The following is an 18,253-nucleotide window of genomic DNA, read 5'->3' on the forward strand; positions in this document are numbered from 1 at the left end:
TATTTTCAACTATGTAAATTAATACTGGAAGTTTATTTTCTTTTTGTTAAAAAAAAAGAATTTCTGGCATATAAAAATTTAAAATACCGAAACAAGTCATTTTTTACGAACTACTTGTAAATCGAGAAATAGTTTTTTTTTTTTTTTTTTTTTTTTTTTTAAATTTACTCCTGTAGTAACCCGCAAATGTTTTCTCGATATTTATTATAATGTGTATGAATAAATTAATATTACTCTGGGAAACAATTATTTGCAATTTTTTGTCTCAATGCATAATACTTGATATTGCCTGATTCAGTTGTGGGAATTTCAAATCTGAAATTAATTTTACTCCTATGGCTACAAATTTCTTTTAAATAACATTTTTAGTTTACTTTTTTTTTCGAATTGTACAAGTTTAAAAGCATTTTTAATAACACTGAGTCGCGTAAAAGTTTAGACAAACTTTTGGAGGAGTTAAGCAGCACATTATCAGGACTAAAATTGCATAGAAACCCACGTCCGAAACTGTCCTCATACGTAGATAGGGTAGCTTACCTATTTTCACCTGTTCAGAAGCACACGAAAAAAACATCTCATAATAAGGAAGTGTCCCTAACGGCGTATTATGATATTTCCGTACATGGGTGTCTATGTAATTTTAAACCCCATGATGATGTGGCCTAACTCCTCTAGAAGTATATCGTTTTTACCTCCTGTTATGCATAACGTCTTTAAACTAGCACATTTCGACTAAACAATGCCATTTGAAAAAACTGGAGCTTGTCGGGACAAAACGATTTCAGATTTGGAATTGGTGATGCAAAAGTATTTACGATCTGTTAAAAAATCTCATGCAACAGAAAAAAATTGCCACCTAGTTGAGAAAGTTTTGACTCGTCGCCGCGACAAGCCTCCCTCTGGTATTTCAATGTTAAAAAAAGTTTAACAATTTTAGAAATAAAGTATTCACGTTTGATGATTCATAATTCCTGAAACTGAAGTTCGTAATTTTTAACCCTCATTTTGACAAAATACAAATGCTATGACGAAAGGCTTAAATAATTGATGAAACTGCTTCCTTACTTGTGTCATATTAGAGCATTCTGAAAACTTTTGTTGCTTCTCGCCTATTTTAGTCCTACTTTTTCGGCTACTTTCCTACATTTTACTGTATATTTTATTCGTATTCGCATTGTAATATCCGTTCTATTCGTATTATCGTTCTATTCGTATTGCAATATACTTTTTCAATCAATTATATGGAAAAGGTGGTTGAGATTAACGTCAATAAATCCAGTATGACATCACAAATAGTATTATTACGTCTTTTATAACATCACGAACAATTCTATAACACAACACACTCCTTTTTCATACTTGTACTCATTCACTTGTAATTTTTTATGTTGTAATTCCTAATTAATAATGCCTGAAATTCTTATCATCAACCTAGTGATGATTACATTTTCTTCTATTTGACAAAATATTCACTTTCATAATTTACAAGTAAAAAATTACATTAAAATACAGAAAATTTTGTAAAATTTGAGTATCCATAATTCACGGTGAAAGTAAAACTAACATAGTCAGGAAGACATTAACTTATCGAAAAATTTTCAACTTTTTCATGGTAGTGTTTTCTTAGTTTGACTTCAAGTTTGCTCGAATGATTTTCCAGGAAATGGTTACGTCGAAAACGGATAAAATTTCGTGAAATTTGAGCTCCCATTTTAGTGAAAGTAAAACTAAAGAGATCGTCAAGACATTAACATAATGAAAAAATTCTAAAATTTTAGTTATTTATTTCTTAATAAAGCTTTAATTTCAGCAATTAATATTTTGTTATAATAGTTGCTTTTAAATAATAAAAAGTATTTTTTTATTTGGCCTTCCAACGCCTTCTGAATTTTTTAATAGCAGTTTAATATTCTTGTCGTTAATTAATTTAGGTTTCTATGAAATGAATAAAAGGTATTATTCATTAATATCTTTCAGTATTAATTTCAGATTTTTTTTTGCTTTTTTAATGTCTGTTTTAGAATTACAATGTAAAAGCTTCTGTTTTATCTTTTGATTTAAAAGTTTTATATATACAATTTAAAGTATTGGTACTAAAATCTGCCAGTGTCCTATAATAAGGTATCACAATTTTAACCTATTTTGCAATACTCAAATATAAGTTTCTTTTAAAATAAATTTATGAAGATTAATTTTGTTGTAGGTACTGTGCGAAACGTATGATTCAAGTGCTTAGAACTAATCCAAGTTTTGAAAAAATTAAAGATCAGCAATTGGATGTTAATCAAGCTAAAGATTTAACGAAAGTACTTGAGCTTATAGACACAAAGGTAAACACTTAGTTGTTGATTACCTGTAATTTCAAGTATCTTAACTAAATCAGTTGAAAACAAAAATTAGTTTAAGCAATACAGTTATAATGTCTGACTTCCTGATTTTGAACCAGGGATGAGCAAACTTTTTTAGTTGAGGGCAACTTCTAAAATAAAAATTTAAAAAAGCGATATACAAGTTTTAATTTAACTACTTAATGAGATGAATGAAATTGCGATTTCGTTTTTAAAAATTTCTTACATTGAGGTTCGAAGTGAGATAAGAAACGAGGCTAAATGCTTATCTGTTTGTCTACTTCTGAAATGATTTTTTCTAAGGTTCATAGTTGAAAACATTTGTTCACATATATAAGATGAAGCAAACATAGCACTGATTGTCTGGGCATGAGATGTTAAATTTTGGAAACTAGCTTTTGGTAATGATTTGTAAAACTCAAACTTTGGCAATTTAGAAACAACTGCTTCAAATGGTAGTTAGATTGCAACTCAATTAATTCAAGCTGCGAATCCGACTTCACTGTTTCACAATTAACGTTGAAAGGCATGGTAAAAATATTTAATTTTGCTGAATGCCATTCAACAGAATTAGAATTAGATATTCTGTTCAGTGCCATTCTATTCTGAAGGGCACTGAAATCATGAAATCTGCGTTCAAATTCAAAATGAAATTTTTTCAAGCCATTTTCTTAATTCTTAAGCTTTTCCTTATTTACTGAGGGTATAGAATTTAACTTCTTGAAATAAAATAAGTCGTTCTTAGCTAGCTGCCCAGAAAACAGATTAAGCTTCAGTTTAAAAGCTTTGAGATGGGCCCAGATATCATCGATGAATTTATTTTTCCCTTGCATCTTAATATACAAGTTGGTCATATGACAAAGAAGATATGTAAAAAATGCTAAAAAAATTTTTTACAAATATCTAAAAAAACACAAGCAATTTTATACATTTAATAATTTCCTCATTATTTACAATGACGTTATATGTGTGGAATATTTCCATACGCAATAAATAATGTTAGATTTCACCCCGGCAGAAAAATCCGCTCGTTGGAACTTAAAAATGCACAGTCTGCCACATGTGAAGTACAATTCACCTATATTAGCTCTTTAAAAAAAAGACAAACACTCGTTCGTTGGAACTCGTTCGTTGGAAGAAAAATCTGCTCGTTGGAACTTAAAAATGCACAGTCTGCCACATGTGAAGTGCAATTCACCTATATTAGCTCCTCGAAAAAGACGAACACTCGTTAGATCCAGTCTGCGGCTATTCTACAAAGAACTTCTATTTTCAACATTTTACCAATTGATGCTGCCTGTGTTAACTACTTCCATCAATTCATCAGTATTTTGTTAAGAAAGAACAAAAATATCTTTAAACAAAGTAGACAAGAAAATGGATAATGTATTTTGTTTATATTTGCCACGGATCCGCAACTTAAAATTCTATCCGCGGGCCGGGAAAATCTTTCAGCGGGCCACAGTTGGCCCGCGGATCGTAGTTTGACCATCTCTGTTCTAAATGATTTACTTTATAAGCGGAAATTTTAGGGGGAACTGTAGTAAATTTGAGAACTAAAATTGAAATCGAAGACTGGCTCTTAATCAGTGGTATTTAATCTTTACATGCAAATTTAAAAAGGTTATTTAATCACCATATTAAAATGAGAAAAATATGGTGGGTGATATATTTGAATTTTGACGGATTTTTCCCTGTTAAAGTAGTGCCGATATAGTTCTGCATTCAGCATTTTTGAAAAAGGAGTTCAATGCTATGCACTTGATTGCTTTTAAATCTTTGAAAAATATCATTTTATCGTAATCCAAATAAATTTTCGTCAGTTAAAGCAAAAATAAATGTAAATTATTTAAAATCTTAAAAGAAAAAAATTTACGTTATAAATTGCCTATACAGAATTTATAATCATATTATTTTATTTCTTTAAATTTTTGAGAAAAATTCTTAAAATTTCTTAATGGCACCATGCGCCATTTCTTTCAATCTAATTAAGTTAACCCTTTATTTTTCATTACGCGTGCATAATTAAAAATGAAGAAAGCTTTAACGGCTTTTTCCGTAGTAACATGTAATTTTCGAATTTTCAGGGGTGGGTTTTATGCTATTTATTTAGAGTGGCAGTTGTTTGAAATTACGAAATCTAACAAAAAACATTCTTTTTCCAAAACAAACTTTTTTTTCCTTCGTCGGATTTGGATTTTTGAATCTCAAAACTCTTGATCGCCTGAATGCGGAAGAAATAAAATTAACAATAAGGGGGCCATAATTTCGCACACACTTTTACCAAGACCGTATTTAGCCATGGCTAAAGAGAATAGAAGGGCTAGTTCATTCCGCTCTTAGAGCTGAAGCTACGATTTCACTCCTCATGACGTCACTGTATCCACAGATCTCGGAGATCGCAAGAAAAGATATTATGATAACTTAGCATCTTTCTCTTTGTAAAAATAAGTTTAGACTTTTTCTGGTTATTAGCTTTCAAACTTTACGTAATTAACACATTATTTCCGTTCATAAACATAGTTCAAAAAAACTTTCTTGGTTATTATATTAAAGAAAAATACCATTTTAAACTTATAAAAATGTTTTACTAGTTGGCGAAAATGACACTATAAATACTTTATTTTAAAAAGTTCAATTTTAACTTTAATTATTAAGAAAAATGAACGCATATATCGACACTTTTTTTTATCTTCAAATTCTTTTATAACGATAAGTTGAGTTAAATTTAGAATCCCCGATTTTAAAATATGTCGTTAATAGCAATTTGTTCATACTTAATCATTAGGAAACTTCAACCTTAAACGCTAATTACTGAAACAAAATAACAATTTAGGTTCATAATGACATTAGAAATTTTACAATTGCTTATAGATACTTAAATTTACGATGATATAATTTATAGATATTTAAATTTAAGAGAATATAATATTTAAAAAAAAAATCATAAATATTTAGAATAACTACATTAAAAAATATGTTATGAAATTAGGAGAATTTCAACTATATACTATATATTTTATTTATACTTTTTATTTATACTTTTTATTTACATTTTAATTTTCTTTGACTTAATCCATTTTTTAATTTTTTTCACCTGTCTTTCTTTTTGAAGTAACGAGGCGGTCAGAATGAACGTATTGCTGTTTTATATTAATTGTGTCATTTCGGAATCCATTCTTTACATAGTTGTTCATTTACTTTAGAGAACACGCGAAAAATTATATTTTTTCCTTTTGTTTTTCTATCAGAATTTTTGCAAGTTGCAATCGCGCAAACTGGCATTTCGATAATAGTTTTAAATTCTTGTAAATTCACTGCAAAAACTGAGGAAAGTCATTATAGAAAATAACAAATGTCTTAGCTCCAATATTAGTTAGAGCTAATAAGGCCGAACGCTCCGTTCTTGAAGTAAAAGTGCGAGTTTTGCGCCAAAGTGACGTCACTAGAGAAAATCGGAGGATTGGCGCGGCGAGAGTTTCTTCAAAAGAGTGAACCAGCCCTTCTATTCTCTTTAGCCCTGGTATTTAGAAGATTATAGCCTTCCACCCCCCTTTAAGTTGATGAATCTGATTAAAAAGTGCGTGAAAAAAAAATGCGTGTACGTTTTGATTGCAGATAGAGTACGTTTTGTGCCTGATTTTGTTCCTTATATTGTCTGTTCTAATTAAATAATATACATTCACCCCACAAAATATTAAAATCTCACGTTAGTTCGTGAAAATCTCTTTATTTAATCAAAAGTAATTAAGGAGCTGCTGTTTTTTAAAATTTTATCTGTACATATAATTTAGTAATTAAATTATTAAAACCAAATTTTTGTGCTCTTCTTATTGTTTAATTTTTCAAACAATCTTCACTATAATTTGGCATTTTTTTGTGAATATGTTTTATGTCTCAGTACCGTAGGATATATATTTGATGATTCGCCGCGATCAACATATTATTTTAATTATAATGATAAATATAAAATTTCATCTCACCTGCCATAAAAAAATTTGCTTACTAGAACTAACGTTGTCAAAAATTTTAAGTTGTATGCATTTTTTCCAGGGAGTGAATGAAGAAATTTTACCAATTAATATCATTAGAGGTCTTTAAATTCATCATAAAAGTGCTGTGAATTCGATATATGAATTATAGTAATAATGTGATTAGAAAATAAATTACACATTGGGACTAATTGATTGAACGAAATTGTAACTATAAGTCTCAAGTGTTTATATTTCTGATAAAAAAATAATGTTTACTGTTATTGTGTCATATTAAATTATTAATCGATAATGAATAAAAGATTTTAAATATTTGTTTTTATTTAATTTATTGACACAGTAAATTTTATACAATGGAGACACGTTTACTAAAGAACTTATTTATATAAGCAAATGAATCTAAAGCTTAGTGTATGTAAGTGCCGCCTTGCTGAATTTGTAAACTGCTGTTTAATTGAAACGTTGGAAATGGAAAAATTGTGGTATTAAAACTGCTTTAATAAAAGAATGTTGATTATGAATTTTTTATAATAAAAACTATACTCCGTTGCAAGTTAAGAAAAGAACATTGCGAAATAAAATTTCAGTAATCATTAGCTACACAGTTCTGTTTAATTTCGTTATCAAATTATACAAATATGCTTTCAAAGCAATATAAAAGCTTTTAAAAGTTAAACACGCCATACAGAAATTTAATTCATGCTATCTTTAATGATATAGGGGAGAGTCGGGTATCCCCGTCCACTTAAGGAGTATTGCTTATATTTCTGTATAATATTGAGTAATAATCAATATTTTTGTACGTTTCTACTGTTTTACCATCTAATTAAATAACGCAAAAAGAATAAACCAAAAAAAGAATAGTTTAACTTAGAAAAATAGAAATTTTAAAAAACATGTTTTTCAGCTCTTTTCAAAATGTGTCGGGTAGCCCACCCAGTTACAAAAATTATATTTTTTGACTGTTTTTTCAGGTGTAAATGAAAGTGACTAATGTATTGACAATAGATAAATCTCATTTAACATTTTGATCATAAAATTATTTTATTTATTACATATTTATATACTTTTAGTGAATTCTATCATTTAATAACAACAACATTTGTTGCTAAAAATGCATATAACATTCAAATTTGAAGCAATAAAATAATAATCTTTGCAACCGTACATTTATCGACGAAATAAAATTGGGCGGTGATACCCGACATTCGTGTGAGCGGGACTACCGAAATTCAATTTTTTTGAAAATTTGTAATTACTCGAACAATTTTTCACATATAAACTTCTTTCTTCTTGCAAATTAAACTTAAGACTAAATACTTTAATGCTGCGTGTATAGAAAAAATTATTTTTTTAGTATTAAAATGAAGTTTAATCGAAACATTCAATCAATTTTTCTTAATTTCATGACTACTGTATTCAACATATTTTCAAAACTATAGTTTACCGTGTTAACAGCTGCATAAATACTTGAAACTTTGAAAATAATCTTCTTTTAATATAACAAGTAGATGGCCCATTGACTTGAAAAAATATTCTATACATATGAAATTGACTGTGGGCGGGGGTACCCGCTTGGCGGGGCTACCCGACTCTCCCCTATATCATAGAATTATCAACAAAGCAAAAGGTTATAATACTGAAGTCTTACTAGAATCTTAGATTTGGCGATATATTTCGATAAACAAGGAAAACATTCGTTCTCAAAAAATTTATGACGTTGTAATAGCATTTGGTTTGATTGGACCACTGAAAATGGCGTGTCTTATGCTGACATGCTCTTAACAAATCAAATGAATAAAGAATTTTTACTTTTGCTTCGCTGTGGAACAAAATCGTCATAAACAATGTTTATTATTCGTTCATGAGTTTCTTTAAATGCGAACAGAAATACATATATTTGTTGCGATTTTCAGATACCATTTTTATTAATTCTTATTACTTGCTAATTGATTATTGTTGTTAATAAGAAAGCAAGCAAAGAGGGGACAATGAAACGTCGTTCAAGAGTTGGTGATATTGATATCCGTTCTCGCTGAGAGCTTGGTATTCATTTATCGTACACCTAGATGCAGACAGACTCTCTAAATAGGAATAATGGTCTTTTCTTAACTTCAAGGCAATAAGAGAGTATAATAAAATGAAATTTGAAAGAGTATATTCATATTGAGACTAAAAAAAACTAGTTAAGTTGATTTACTTGACTTACTTGAATTTTTGTTTTCATAAATACAATTAACAAGGTTCGTATTTGAACGAATTGAATTTGATTCAATTAAAAACAAATAAATCCCTTCTTTAATTGAATTTATATTTCGAACCGGCAATATTTAGCACACTCTGAGGATCATTATTTTACGAAATTATTTAATTGTAAATATTTTGTAATTGGAATATTTTTGGTTTGTATAAGGTTATTACCAAAAAATAGTTTTACATAACGAAATATTCTTTTGTAGGTTAGTTGAAATTTCAACAATCGGAAAAAGTCTAATATTTAATACAGATATTGCCAGAGAATTCCGGGTCAAAATAGTGACTATGCCCACAGTAGCGATTTTAGAATCCAATAGCTTTTAACGACACGTCGTCCTGCTTAGCATTTTTTAAATAAAGCAAAATTGATTCTTGAACTTGAGGTAGCAAATTTCGAAAGAAAAAGACAGCATGTATTATAATTGGGACCAACTACAGCAAAGAGGAAAATCTCCGCAAAAAAAAAAGAGAGTAAATCGTTAAAAGCCGCTAAAGTGTAACTTAGTGTCCCGGTAACTGACTATATACCATCCCTAAGATAAAGCAGTCTATAATTGCACATATAGCACGCATATCGCTGCATATACTTATCGAACTTTTAGACGGATTCAGAATGAAATAAAAAACTTTCTGCCCTTAAGTTTCAAGTTATGATTTGACTTTTTAAAAGATTCATTCATTTTGAAAAAATTACGATCTTGAAGATAGGTCAGATTTTTAAACCTGTGTATGAATTTCATTTCCCTATCGCAAATCTTCCAAAATGCTACACATATCGTATTCTTAGAAATGACTCAGAGCTCTCGCATGTTAGACTGAAAACGTTCGAACATTCTTGTTACTATGCCAACGCTTTTAAATTTTAAAATATACTGTTTTGAATCGCAACCACTTGCGCTGGAAAGAAGTGCCACGAACGTTAAGATGCTTTTGTCTCAAAATCGCCAAAGACGTGCTTATATACATGCCGGCAGACAATTATTGCAGAAATGAAAAAAAAAATGATCGTTTTACAGAAATAGGAAAGATTGTTCCGATTTCTCTGAGGAGATGAAGACTGAATACCTCCCAGCAAGTTGCAGTCATCTGGACTTTGGTAAACGCATCTGTAAATTTCTTGCACACGCAAGGAGTTGAATATAACCATGAACTAGATGTTTTAGAAAATTTAACCATTTTTTGCAAATAAGGACAAAATTGTATGCAAAAAAACTGCTTCTCAATTTTTGTCTAGTATTTAGAAAAACTTATTTAAATGATATTGTTTCTCCCTTGGGCTCCATTTCCTCATTACTCCTTTCCTTCCCATTTTTCCTGTTTTGCATCCTCATGTGCGTCTGTACCCTTTCCACTTCAGGCTGATCATAAGACAAAGGTTTTCAAAAGATTTTATGATAGAGTTACGTTGTTTTATCGGGAATAGAACCTGCGTGATTATTTTATTTAAGTAAAGGAGCGTGGCAAAAGTTAGTGTGAATGTGTTTCTTGTGAATCTGTACAGTTACGCAATGAGTGTTTTTATGCAATTTAAAAGATTGGGAGCTAAATAAACAAAGTCAACGAAATCCAGTGAGGTTGCCTTGCTGCCAATTGTTCCAAGACATTTGGTTGTAGAAGGTGATGGGTTCAACTTTTGGGTTAACTCAGGAAATTTTCCCGATCTTTTCCTTTAACTAAGGTTGGTCTTACTTCAAGCTCATATATCGTATTGTTCGTTTAAAAGCGGTGTGCTATTGGCTGGGGTCTGCAAACTATTTCCGAGGATTATCCAAAGACTTGCCGCCCCTCAATGAAGTGATCTTAAAGACGCTGTTCCCAGTAGAACACCGATTTCAAGCATCACTGGCTGCGGTCAGTAAGCGAGTGGGTGACCACTTTGATCAATCTGCGTTAGGACCGAGGGTGAGTGGTATCGTTAAACTGTTCATCGTCGGGCTACCAATACTCTACAGAGGGGGAGCCATCCCCTCTGTAGAGTATCAAAATTGTGATGGCATGTCTTCAGATCATTCTTAGGGATGTTTCCCAGACAGTCGCCTATTGCCCATTGTGCAGCTCTAGAACGTTGTAAATAAAGAAGTACCACTACCAAATTGTGCTCTCTGTTCTTTACCGTTTTTCTATTGAGCACAGAAGCTTGCATATGCATGAGTACCTATTTGGGGAGACTTGTCATTGTTTTTATTCTCTACGAGATGGATGGCTCCCTCGCTTAGGTACCCCTAGAACCTGTGCGTGAAGGCGAGTACTTTACGGTAGGACATTGTGAGGAGGATCGATGCCGTACATCCTCGGTTTATCAAATAGGCTTATCAGGCTCGGTTTATTAAAGTGGTCATCCACTCGCTCACTGACTGCAGCCAGTGATGCTTGACTACGGTGATCTACTGGGAGCTGTGTCTTATGACCAGACCATTGTGGGACAATATGCGATAAAGTAAGAGCTGTTTTAAGTAGACATAGTGAGAGATAAGCACCTAATTGTTTTGACTTAAAGGGGGGGGAAAAAGAACGTTTGCACCAGTTTGATAAGACCAGGGCCTCCTTGGCCAAGAGGTTTCACCCGCCAACCGCTGGGCAAAGCATGGAGGTAGCGAGTTCGAATCCCGCTGTTATCCTGGATGCATCTTCGTCCTGTCTTTCTCTGTATTGTATGGGTTTCGCGCGTAGGTCGTCGGGCTACCGAAGCGGGGGTGCCATCCCCTCTGCAGAGGATCAAAATTGTGATGGCATGTCTTCGGATCATCCTCAGGGATGTTTCCCAGACAGTCGCCAATAGCCCATTGTGGAGCTCTAGTGCGACGTAAATGAACATAAACAATGAATTCTCTGTATTGTGCTACCTGTCCTTCTGTTTGACAAAGGTTTATAAGCCTAAATTGAGCCCACAAGCCTGAAAATGTATGTAATTCCAATAAATAAATATTGATAACAACCATTACAGTGGAAGGGGTCTCCCTGGCTGAGCGGTATCGCCGGTCCAAACGCTCTGTTAAGCGTGGAGGTAGCGGGTTCGAATCCCGCCGTAACCCTGGATGTATTCCTTGTGATGTCTTTCTGTGAACTGTTCTATCTGTATTTTCTACTTGACAATGACTTATAAGCCTATATATTGAGCACACAAGTCAGCAAATGTATGTAATTTCAATAAATCAATCAATCATTACAATGGAAGCTGAATTGGTGATTGTCGTCGAATGAAAAAGTAAACGTTGTTAATATGTCACAAAAATGTTCGACATTTTCCAAGAATTATTTTAATGTAAATCCTTTTGAGGATTGTTCTTATGAATTGATAATCCACCATAGTTTTTATTTTGTGATCAACAAGTTTTGTAACATCCATACATGACGAAATTAGTACACATCTTGAAAACTTATCAGAAAAAATTGTAGTGGGAAATTGCAAAAGTAAGTACCATTCTATTTTAACTAGCATGGACTATAGTTATATTGAATTGTGATGTTGCAATGTGATAACTACACAGTAAATTATACTCTGTAGCAAAAATTTTAACTCTTTACAGTCCTACAGAATTCTTATACCAAATGTGTATATTTCTAACTTATACTCTAAAAAATATTTAAAGTAAATGATTAGTTGTGCTTTGAGTTCATCTGACTACTTGATATTAACTCGAAAGTATATTGGGAGATCTCTTATCACGTATTTTTAGGCCTTCGAAATAAGTGCCGATATTAGTTTAAAAATTATTATAAAAATACTAGTATTTTTACTCATTATTTCCGAAAATTACAATTAATATGTTTTGTTATAAGATACAAATTGAAATTAAAAAAAATAAGTTTTACATTGATAAGGTACGTATATAAGAAATCTTATATAATGCCTCTATCACACGAGAGAAAAATATGCGCAACTGCAATTGTAAGTGCAACTGTAAGTGAAATTCCTCCGTTCGGAGTTGCCGAAAGGGTTGCTTAATTGCCTGAACGGTTGCATGAAATTGGGTTACCATATTTTGTTATTTATCTTTACTTTTGGCTCATATTTAATTTTATCATATGATTCTATTATATCATAGTTTCTCAACGATGTTCGTAAAGATGCTGTAGAATATTGATTGATTTTGATTTAATTTTTTACATTTGTATTTGTGTTAAGTCTTTTCTTCAGCAGGAAATTAAAATTCTGAAAACTTTATTTCCCCATTAGTGAAGTAGCATAGTATAAAAAGGATTATGATTTCTACCTCATAATATGAGATAATATTAAGATAGCATTGAATTTCATGCTGCGTCCCTAAAAACATAAGGGGGTGAAAGGGGGATGGACTTAAATACTATCTAGAATTTTGACGATTTTTTTACGTTGATTTGAGTGACTAATGTATAAAACATGGTGCGTAGCATTTTTAAAAAGTGCTTTTTAAGTGAAGTAGCATAGTATAAAAAGGATTATGATTTCTATCTCATAATATAAAATGATATTAAGATATCAATGAATTTCATGTTGTGTCCCTAAAAGGATAAGGGGGTGAAAGGGGGATGGACTTAAATACTATCTAGAATTTTGACGATTTTTTTTATCTTGATTTGAGTGACTAAGGTATAAAACATGGTGCGTAGTGTTTTTAAAAAGTGCTTAAAGGTGCTTATTTTTGATTTTCATTTTTTAAAGGCCCTTAAAGGTGCTTTTCTTAATAAGTGTTTTGAAAAAGTGCCTTATTTTCCTTTTTCGAAAAAGAGATTTATGAAAAGGAATGTCGATTTTCGCCACATATTATGTAAAAACGTACTTTTCACATTTTTCTATTTCACGTTTTCAGAATTCATTCGTCCCGCACTGGACTGATCGTTGAGACACGGTTCCCAGCAGATCACCGAAGTCAAGCATCTCTGGCTATGGTCAGTGTGCGGGTGGGTGACCACTTGGATCAGTCTGCGTAGGGACCGAGGGTGTGCGGTATGGGTCCTCGTTAAACTGTGCTACCACAAAGTGCTCAATTTCGCTCGCAGGTCGTCGGGCTACCGAGGCGGGGGTGCCATCCCCTCCGCAGAGGATCAAAATTGTGATGGCATGTCTTCGGATCATCCTCCGGGATGTTTCCCAGACCGTCGCCAATAGCCCATTGTGCAGCTCTAGTGCGACGTAAATTAACAACAACAGCAGAATTCATTCAACCATGATCAATTTCAGCTTACCGTCAGTCCATAGCGTATGAAAACGCCAATCATTTTACAGGTTTGGTGAAATACTTGCGAGTCCGCATGTGCGTCTAGTGAGCTGGGTTCGGTGAGATTCTTGCTCTCTCATGCTGTATTTTGCAAGATATTCTCAATTTCAGGCTTTATTTTCCACCCTCTGAAATCGAACCGAAAAATCTCTTGATCATTTTTTTAATGGCTAATATAATCAAGAAAACAGTTCTTTGTCAAATTCTAGTTATTTTATCATGATCATGTAAAGTCTGAGAATTATTTTGCATTTTGTCAATTTACCTAGAGCTTTAAAATATTTTTTGAGTGCCTAAAATGTTCTTAAAAGTTGCTTATTTTTTGTTGAAAGATTTGGCTCCGCAACCTGTAAAAGCATAGTTTATTTATATATATTTACTATGTAACATGCTAGCTAGGCAAGTGCGGTATCATTATCTATGTAAACACTAAATCGAATGAGAATAAAAACAAGCTGTCTGATTTAATAGTTTAACAATTCGAAAATTTATAAAAAGTTTCATGTGTAGAAAGGACAATTTTATGACTTATACCACTTTATGCAACTGACATTGCTATCTAATCAAGTAAGGCATTTCTTCAAATTTATTTTTTAAGCTTAATTCAAAAACATAGTCCTTTGAAATAATTCTGTAGAAGAAATGATGGTTTAATGTATGAAATATAAATTTTTGAATTACCTTTCACTCATAAAACATTTATAACATCAAAACTATTAGATCTATCAAATCAATTCTATTTTTTAAATTCAGTCTAAAAAGTACATAATAAATAATGTCAGACTTGTCTATACTACAATGTCTCAGAATTTTATTTTCATCAAATTAATTTACATTACATGAAGGGATCATCAATTTTATTCATTTACACATTGCATATCAGGAATATCACTTTTATGAAAATTATTTTTTCCACTTTCTTAGTAAAATTGCTTTTTAAATATAAGAGGATTTTCAATGTCATACTTACATTTTATTATTGCAAAATTTATATCATTCATTATTGGTATAAGATAATTTAATTAAAAATTATAGGATTTATTTTGGGACAAATTTATTGTAATATACAGTATATAAATTAAAATTTATTTATAACTATAAAAAAAAACAATATTTTATTAAGAACATACTTTTAATGTATCATATTATTTTGTTATAGCCCTTTACGTGTTTTGTTTTGCATTTTAAATAATACAAGAATCAATTTAAAAAATAAAACATTTATTGTCAAGTGAAACATTTAGAACATTATTCATTTTTATTTCTTATTTTTTAATTTCTTCCATAAAAACAGTATTACATCTCTTTCCTTCTTTACCAGATAAACCTTACAGGATTATACGAAATATCTGAAATAAAAGAAAGAAATCACTTTCATGATAAAATTTTACCAACACATTATTAGAATAAGGAAGATTAAATGCCATTAATTTGAAATCATTTAAGTCCTTAGGTATCCCTTTTAAACTTATTTTAAGTTTGACAGATATTTTGATTATAGTTCTAAGATTATTCTATACACTAATGAAAGATGGCAGGTGTGTTTAGTTTTGTAGTTCTTATGTTTGGATTGAAATTTGTTTCAAGAAAAATAAATTGTATTTATAAACGAAGACTCTTAAAAATGTAAGTATATTGAAAAATTAGTAAGGTACACTTACATACTTACTGTCATTATAGAAAAGCTAAGTATCAAGAGATAAATGTGAAGTATAAATAAAAAGTAAAGTATCATTAGTTAACTTTGAATAATTATAAACAAAATATTATGCAAATCATCATACACACAAAAAAAAAATAGAAGGGATGAACGTAGAAACAGACAAGGATATTGGGAATTTGCATTTAGAATAATTACTTTTTATATATAATATACTACCTTTCTTGTAATACTTTTCAATAATTACTGGAAAATGGGGTAACTTTGTGAGAAACAATTTAAATATTTACCACACACATTTTCTAACTTGTTTTAAAATGAGATTTTCAAAAATTAAAAGAATTCTTAGGGAAGAACAAAATAATTATTTCACTAATAATTATAAAACTTTCAAATAATCGGACACATTCTTTTACAATCAACAGAAACAAAGATTAAAATTTAAAAATAAAGAAATATAATCATTATTATATTTTATGTTATAATACTGAAACAAAGTTTGGCGAGTTGCTTGGCGAATATTTCAAAGTAAAGCTTTTCGCCAGTATAATTCTTTACATATATAAAAATAGAAATTATTTCTATTTAAAGTAATTAAAACTTTGATCGGAACAAATTATAATAAGTTTTAATTTTATTAGCTTAAAATAAATAAATATTTTAAAAGAAAATTTATCGCAAAAATAATGTACTATACTTACCGATACTAAAATCGTGTGCAGGTTCCTGTTATGGTAGTACATCAACTGCATTGAGATGGTCATCTCATAGTGCGAAAGTATTTTTAATGCTTTCATTTTAAAGGAAATGTTATTATTAAACTAAAAACTTGTTCCGTCTCATCTATAAAAAAATTTCATCCGATCATCCTCTTCCTAACGTCGCCGCCATTTTTATTTACATTTGTATATGTCATCACATAAAATTGAAACGTCATAAAAAGCAAACGATCTGATTGGTTCATGAAAGAAATTGCCTGAACGGTTGCAGATATTTCGTGCAACCGTCATTTCTATATCACACGAGCGTTTTTTGGAGAAATTTCACTTGCAGTTGCACTTACACTTGCAGTTACACTTGCAGTTGCACATATTTTCTCTCGTGTGATATAGCCATAAGAACAGTAAAAAAATTACCATATTCACGCTAAATTATCATGTTATTATAGACGCCAATAATGCTTAGTTAAATTTGGTTACGGACACTACTGATATTATGTAATTTGTGGTTTTTAGTAGGTAATAAATAAGCTAATATTAATGATGGCAAGATGCCTACTATAGGCACTATAATAATAGGTTTTTTGCATCCCACCGAAGAGGTTAAGTACCCGAGGAAATTGTCGATTATGGTAATTTTTTAATATCGAGAATTGATCACCAGCAATAGCATTATTCCAAATAGTACTAAATATATTTAATTTTTATATTGATGGGATAAATTTCTGAAAACAAGTTTTGCTCACTCTATTATAGCAAAACACAAAGGTAATAAATAATAACAAATAAAGAAATGGAATTGATTTAGCTTATTTAAATGTGGCGATACATATTTTTTAGATATGTGCATGATTTTGTAGTGTTGATCAATACCAATTGATTGATTATTTACTTCTATTTTATGACTTGAGAAAAACGGGTATTCAACCATTATTAAATATTTAAACTTAAAAGTGTTTCTGATAATCACGTTCTACGGCTGTTGTTGTTGTCGTGTCCATAGGTGAAGGTTGTACACTAAATGCCTTTAAAGGAGAGATCGCGTTCTACTTTTTTCACGGTTTCATTAAGCAATTAAACTTTATTTGATGTTTTCAATCGTTGCTTCCTCGTTAACAATTCGTCAGGTTTTTATGACGTTTTTTTTATCATCTTCAAAATTTTAGTTGACGACTTACAATGTGTTTATTGTTGTGACTGGCAAAAAAAGCGAATTAAAGAAGAAGAAAACTAAAGAAGTTGATCACTCTTAAACCAATTCAATTATCAAACCAAAATAGCAGTCTAGCAACATCTACAGACATACGACTATGTGGCAACAAGAAATTGAAATACGAATAGTATAATATATACTTAGATATATATAGTACTTAATATATTTAGATAAAAAATTTATTAACAGTTTTCGCAAAAATTGAATTGGATAATGCAAAGAATAAACTTTCTCTTTTCCAACAAACAACTCAAAAACTGATATCTGGCTACACAGAAAAATAAAGAATTTCCACTCTAATGCTGGAGCATGTAAAAAAGCGACACGAATTTTTATCAATGCTTGCCAAAATGGCTACAATCTGACCATAACGCTTTTAGCGGCAGGGTGCGATAAATAGCTTCGCTACTACTTAGAAAAATGAATTTCTTTTCTTTTATTATTTTTTTTTGGAATTTATGAAGTTCATTGTAATCTTTCGGCTATTTTGCTTTTAGTTCTGCTAGATATTTACACGTTTATTTTTTAAGGATATCTGTTTTTGAAGACTAAAGCACATTTTGTAAAGTAAATTGCAGTTTATTTTAAATCTTTTAATTTCACATCATTTTTATGTTCCTATATTTATTTCAATTTCAAATATAATACGTATTAACATGGAAGGTATGCACTATTAATTCTTTTAAACTAATGGAAGAATAAATATGAAAAATAGTTATTAAGAGTTCTTCCTTTTCCCTGTTTACAGTAGAATTTATATGACAGAATAGAAATAAACTGGAATAAATAAAAATAAATAAGCATTTTTTAGGTATAATAGAACTAAGATCTAGAATAAAATATTTGGAATTAATTAAAGAAATTTAT

The 18,253-nt window shown here is 30.6% G+C and overlaps 1 protein-coding gene and 1 long non-coding RNA gene across 2 annotated transcripts in view; one reads left to right on the plus strand and one right to left on the minus strand.

The window, feature by feature from the left end:
* Positions 1-6,571, plus strand: part of LOC107456062 (uncharacterized) — a 64,026-nt gene extending 57,455 nt beyond the window's left edge. Inside the window, exons 13-14 of the mRNA XM_016073821.4 lie at positions 2,204-2,330; positions 6,402-6,571. Coding sequence (XP_015929307.2) covers positions 2,204-2,330; positions 6,402-6,449 — 175 coding nt within the window. The 3' untranslated portion in view covers positions 6,450-6,571. The remainder of the gene's footprint in view (positions 1-2,203; positions 2,331-6,401) is intronic.
* An 8,427-nt stretch (positions 6,572-14,998) lies between these two features.
* Positions 14,999-16,353, minus strand: LOC147808174 (uncharacterized). The gene is made up of 2 exons (XR_015434925.1): positions 16,156-16,353; positions 14,999-15,143 (listed from the first exon to the last, which is right to left on the minus strand). It is a non-coding gene; the product is annotated as an uncharacterized LOC147808174 (long non-coding RNA).
* Between the last annotated feature and the right edge of the window lie 1,900 nt (positions 16,354-18,253).

Source organism: Parasteatoda tepidariorum, chromosome 6 (genome assembly GCF_982258835.1).
Source record: "Parasteatoda tepidariorum strain Cologne lab strain chromosome 6, Ptep-v5.0, whole genome shotgun sequence".
Lineage (NCBI taxonomy): Eukaryota > Metazoa > Arthropoda > Arachnida > Araneae > Theridiidae > Parasteatoda > Parasteatoda tepidariorum.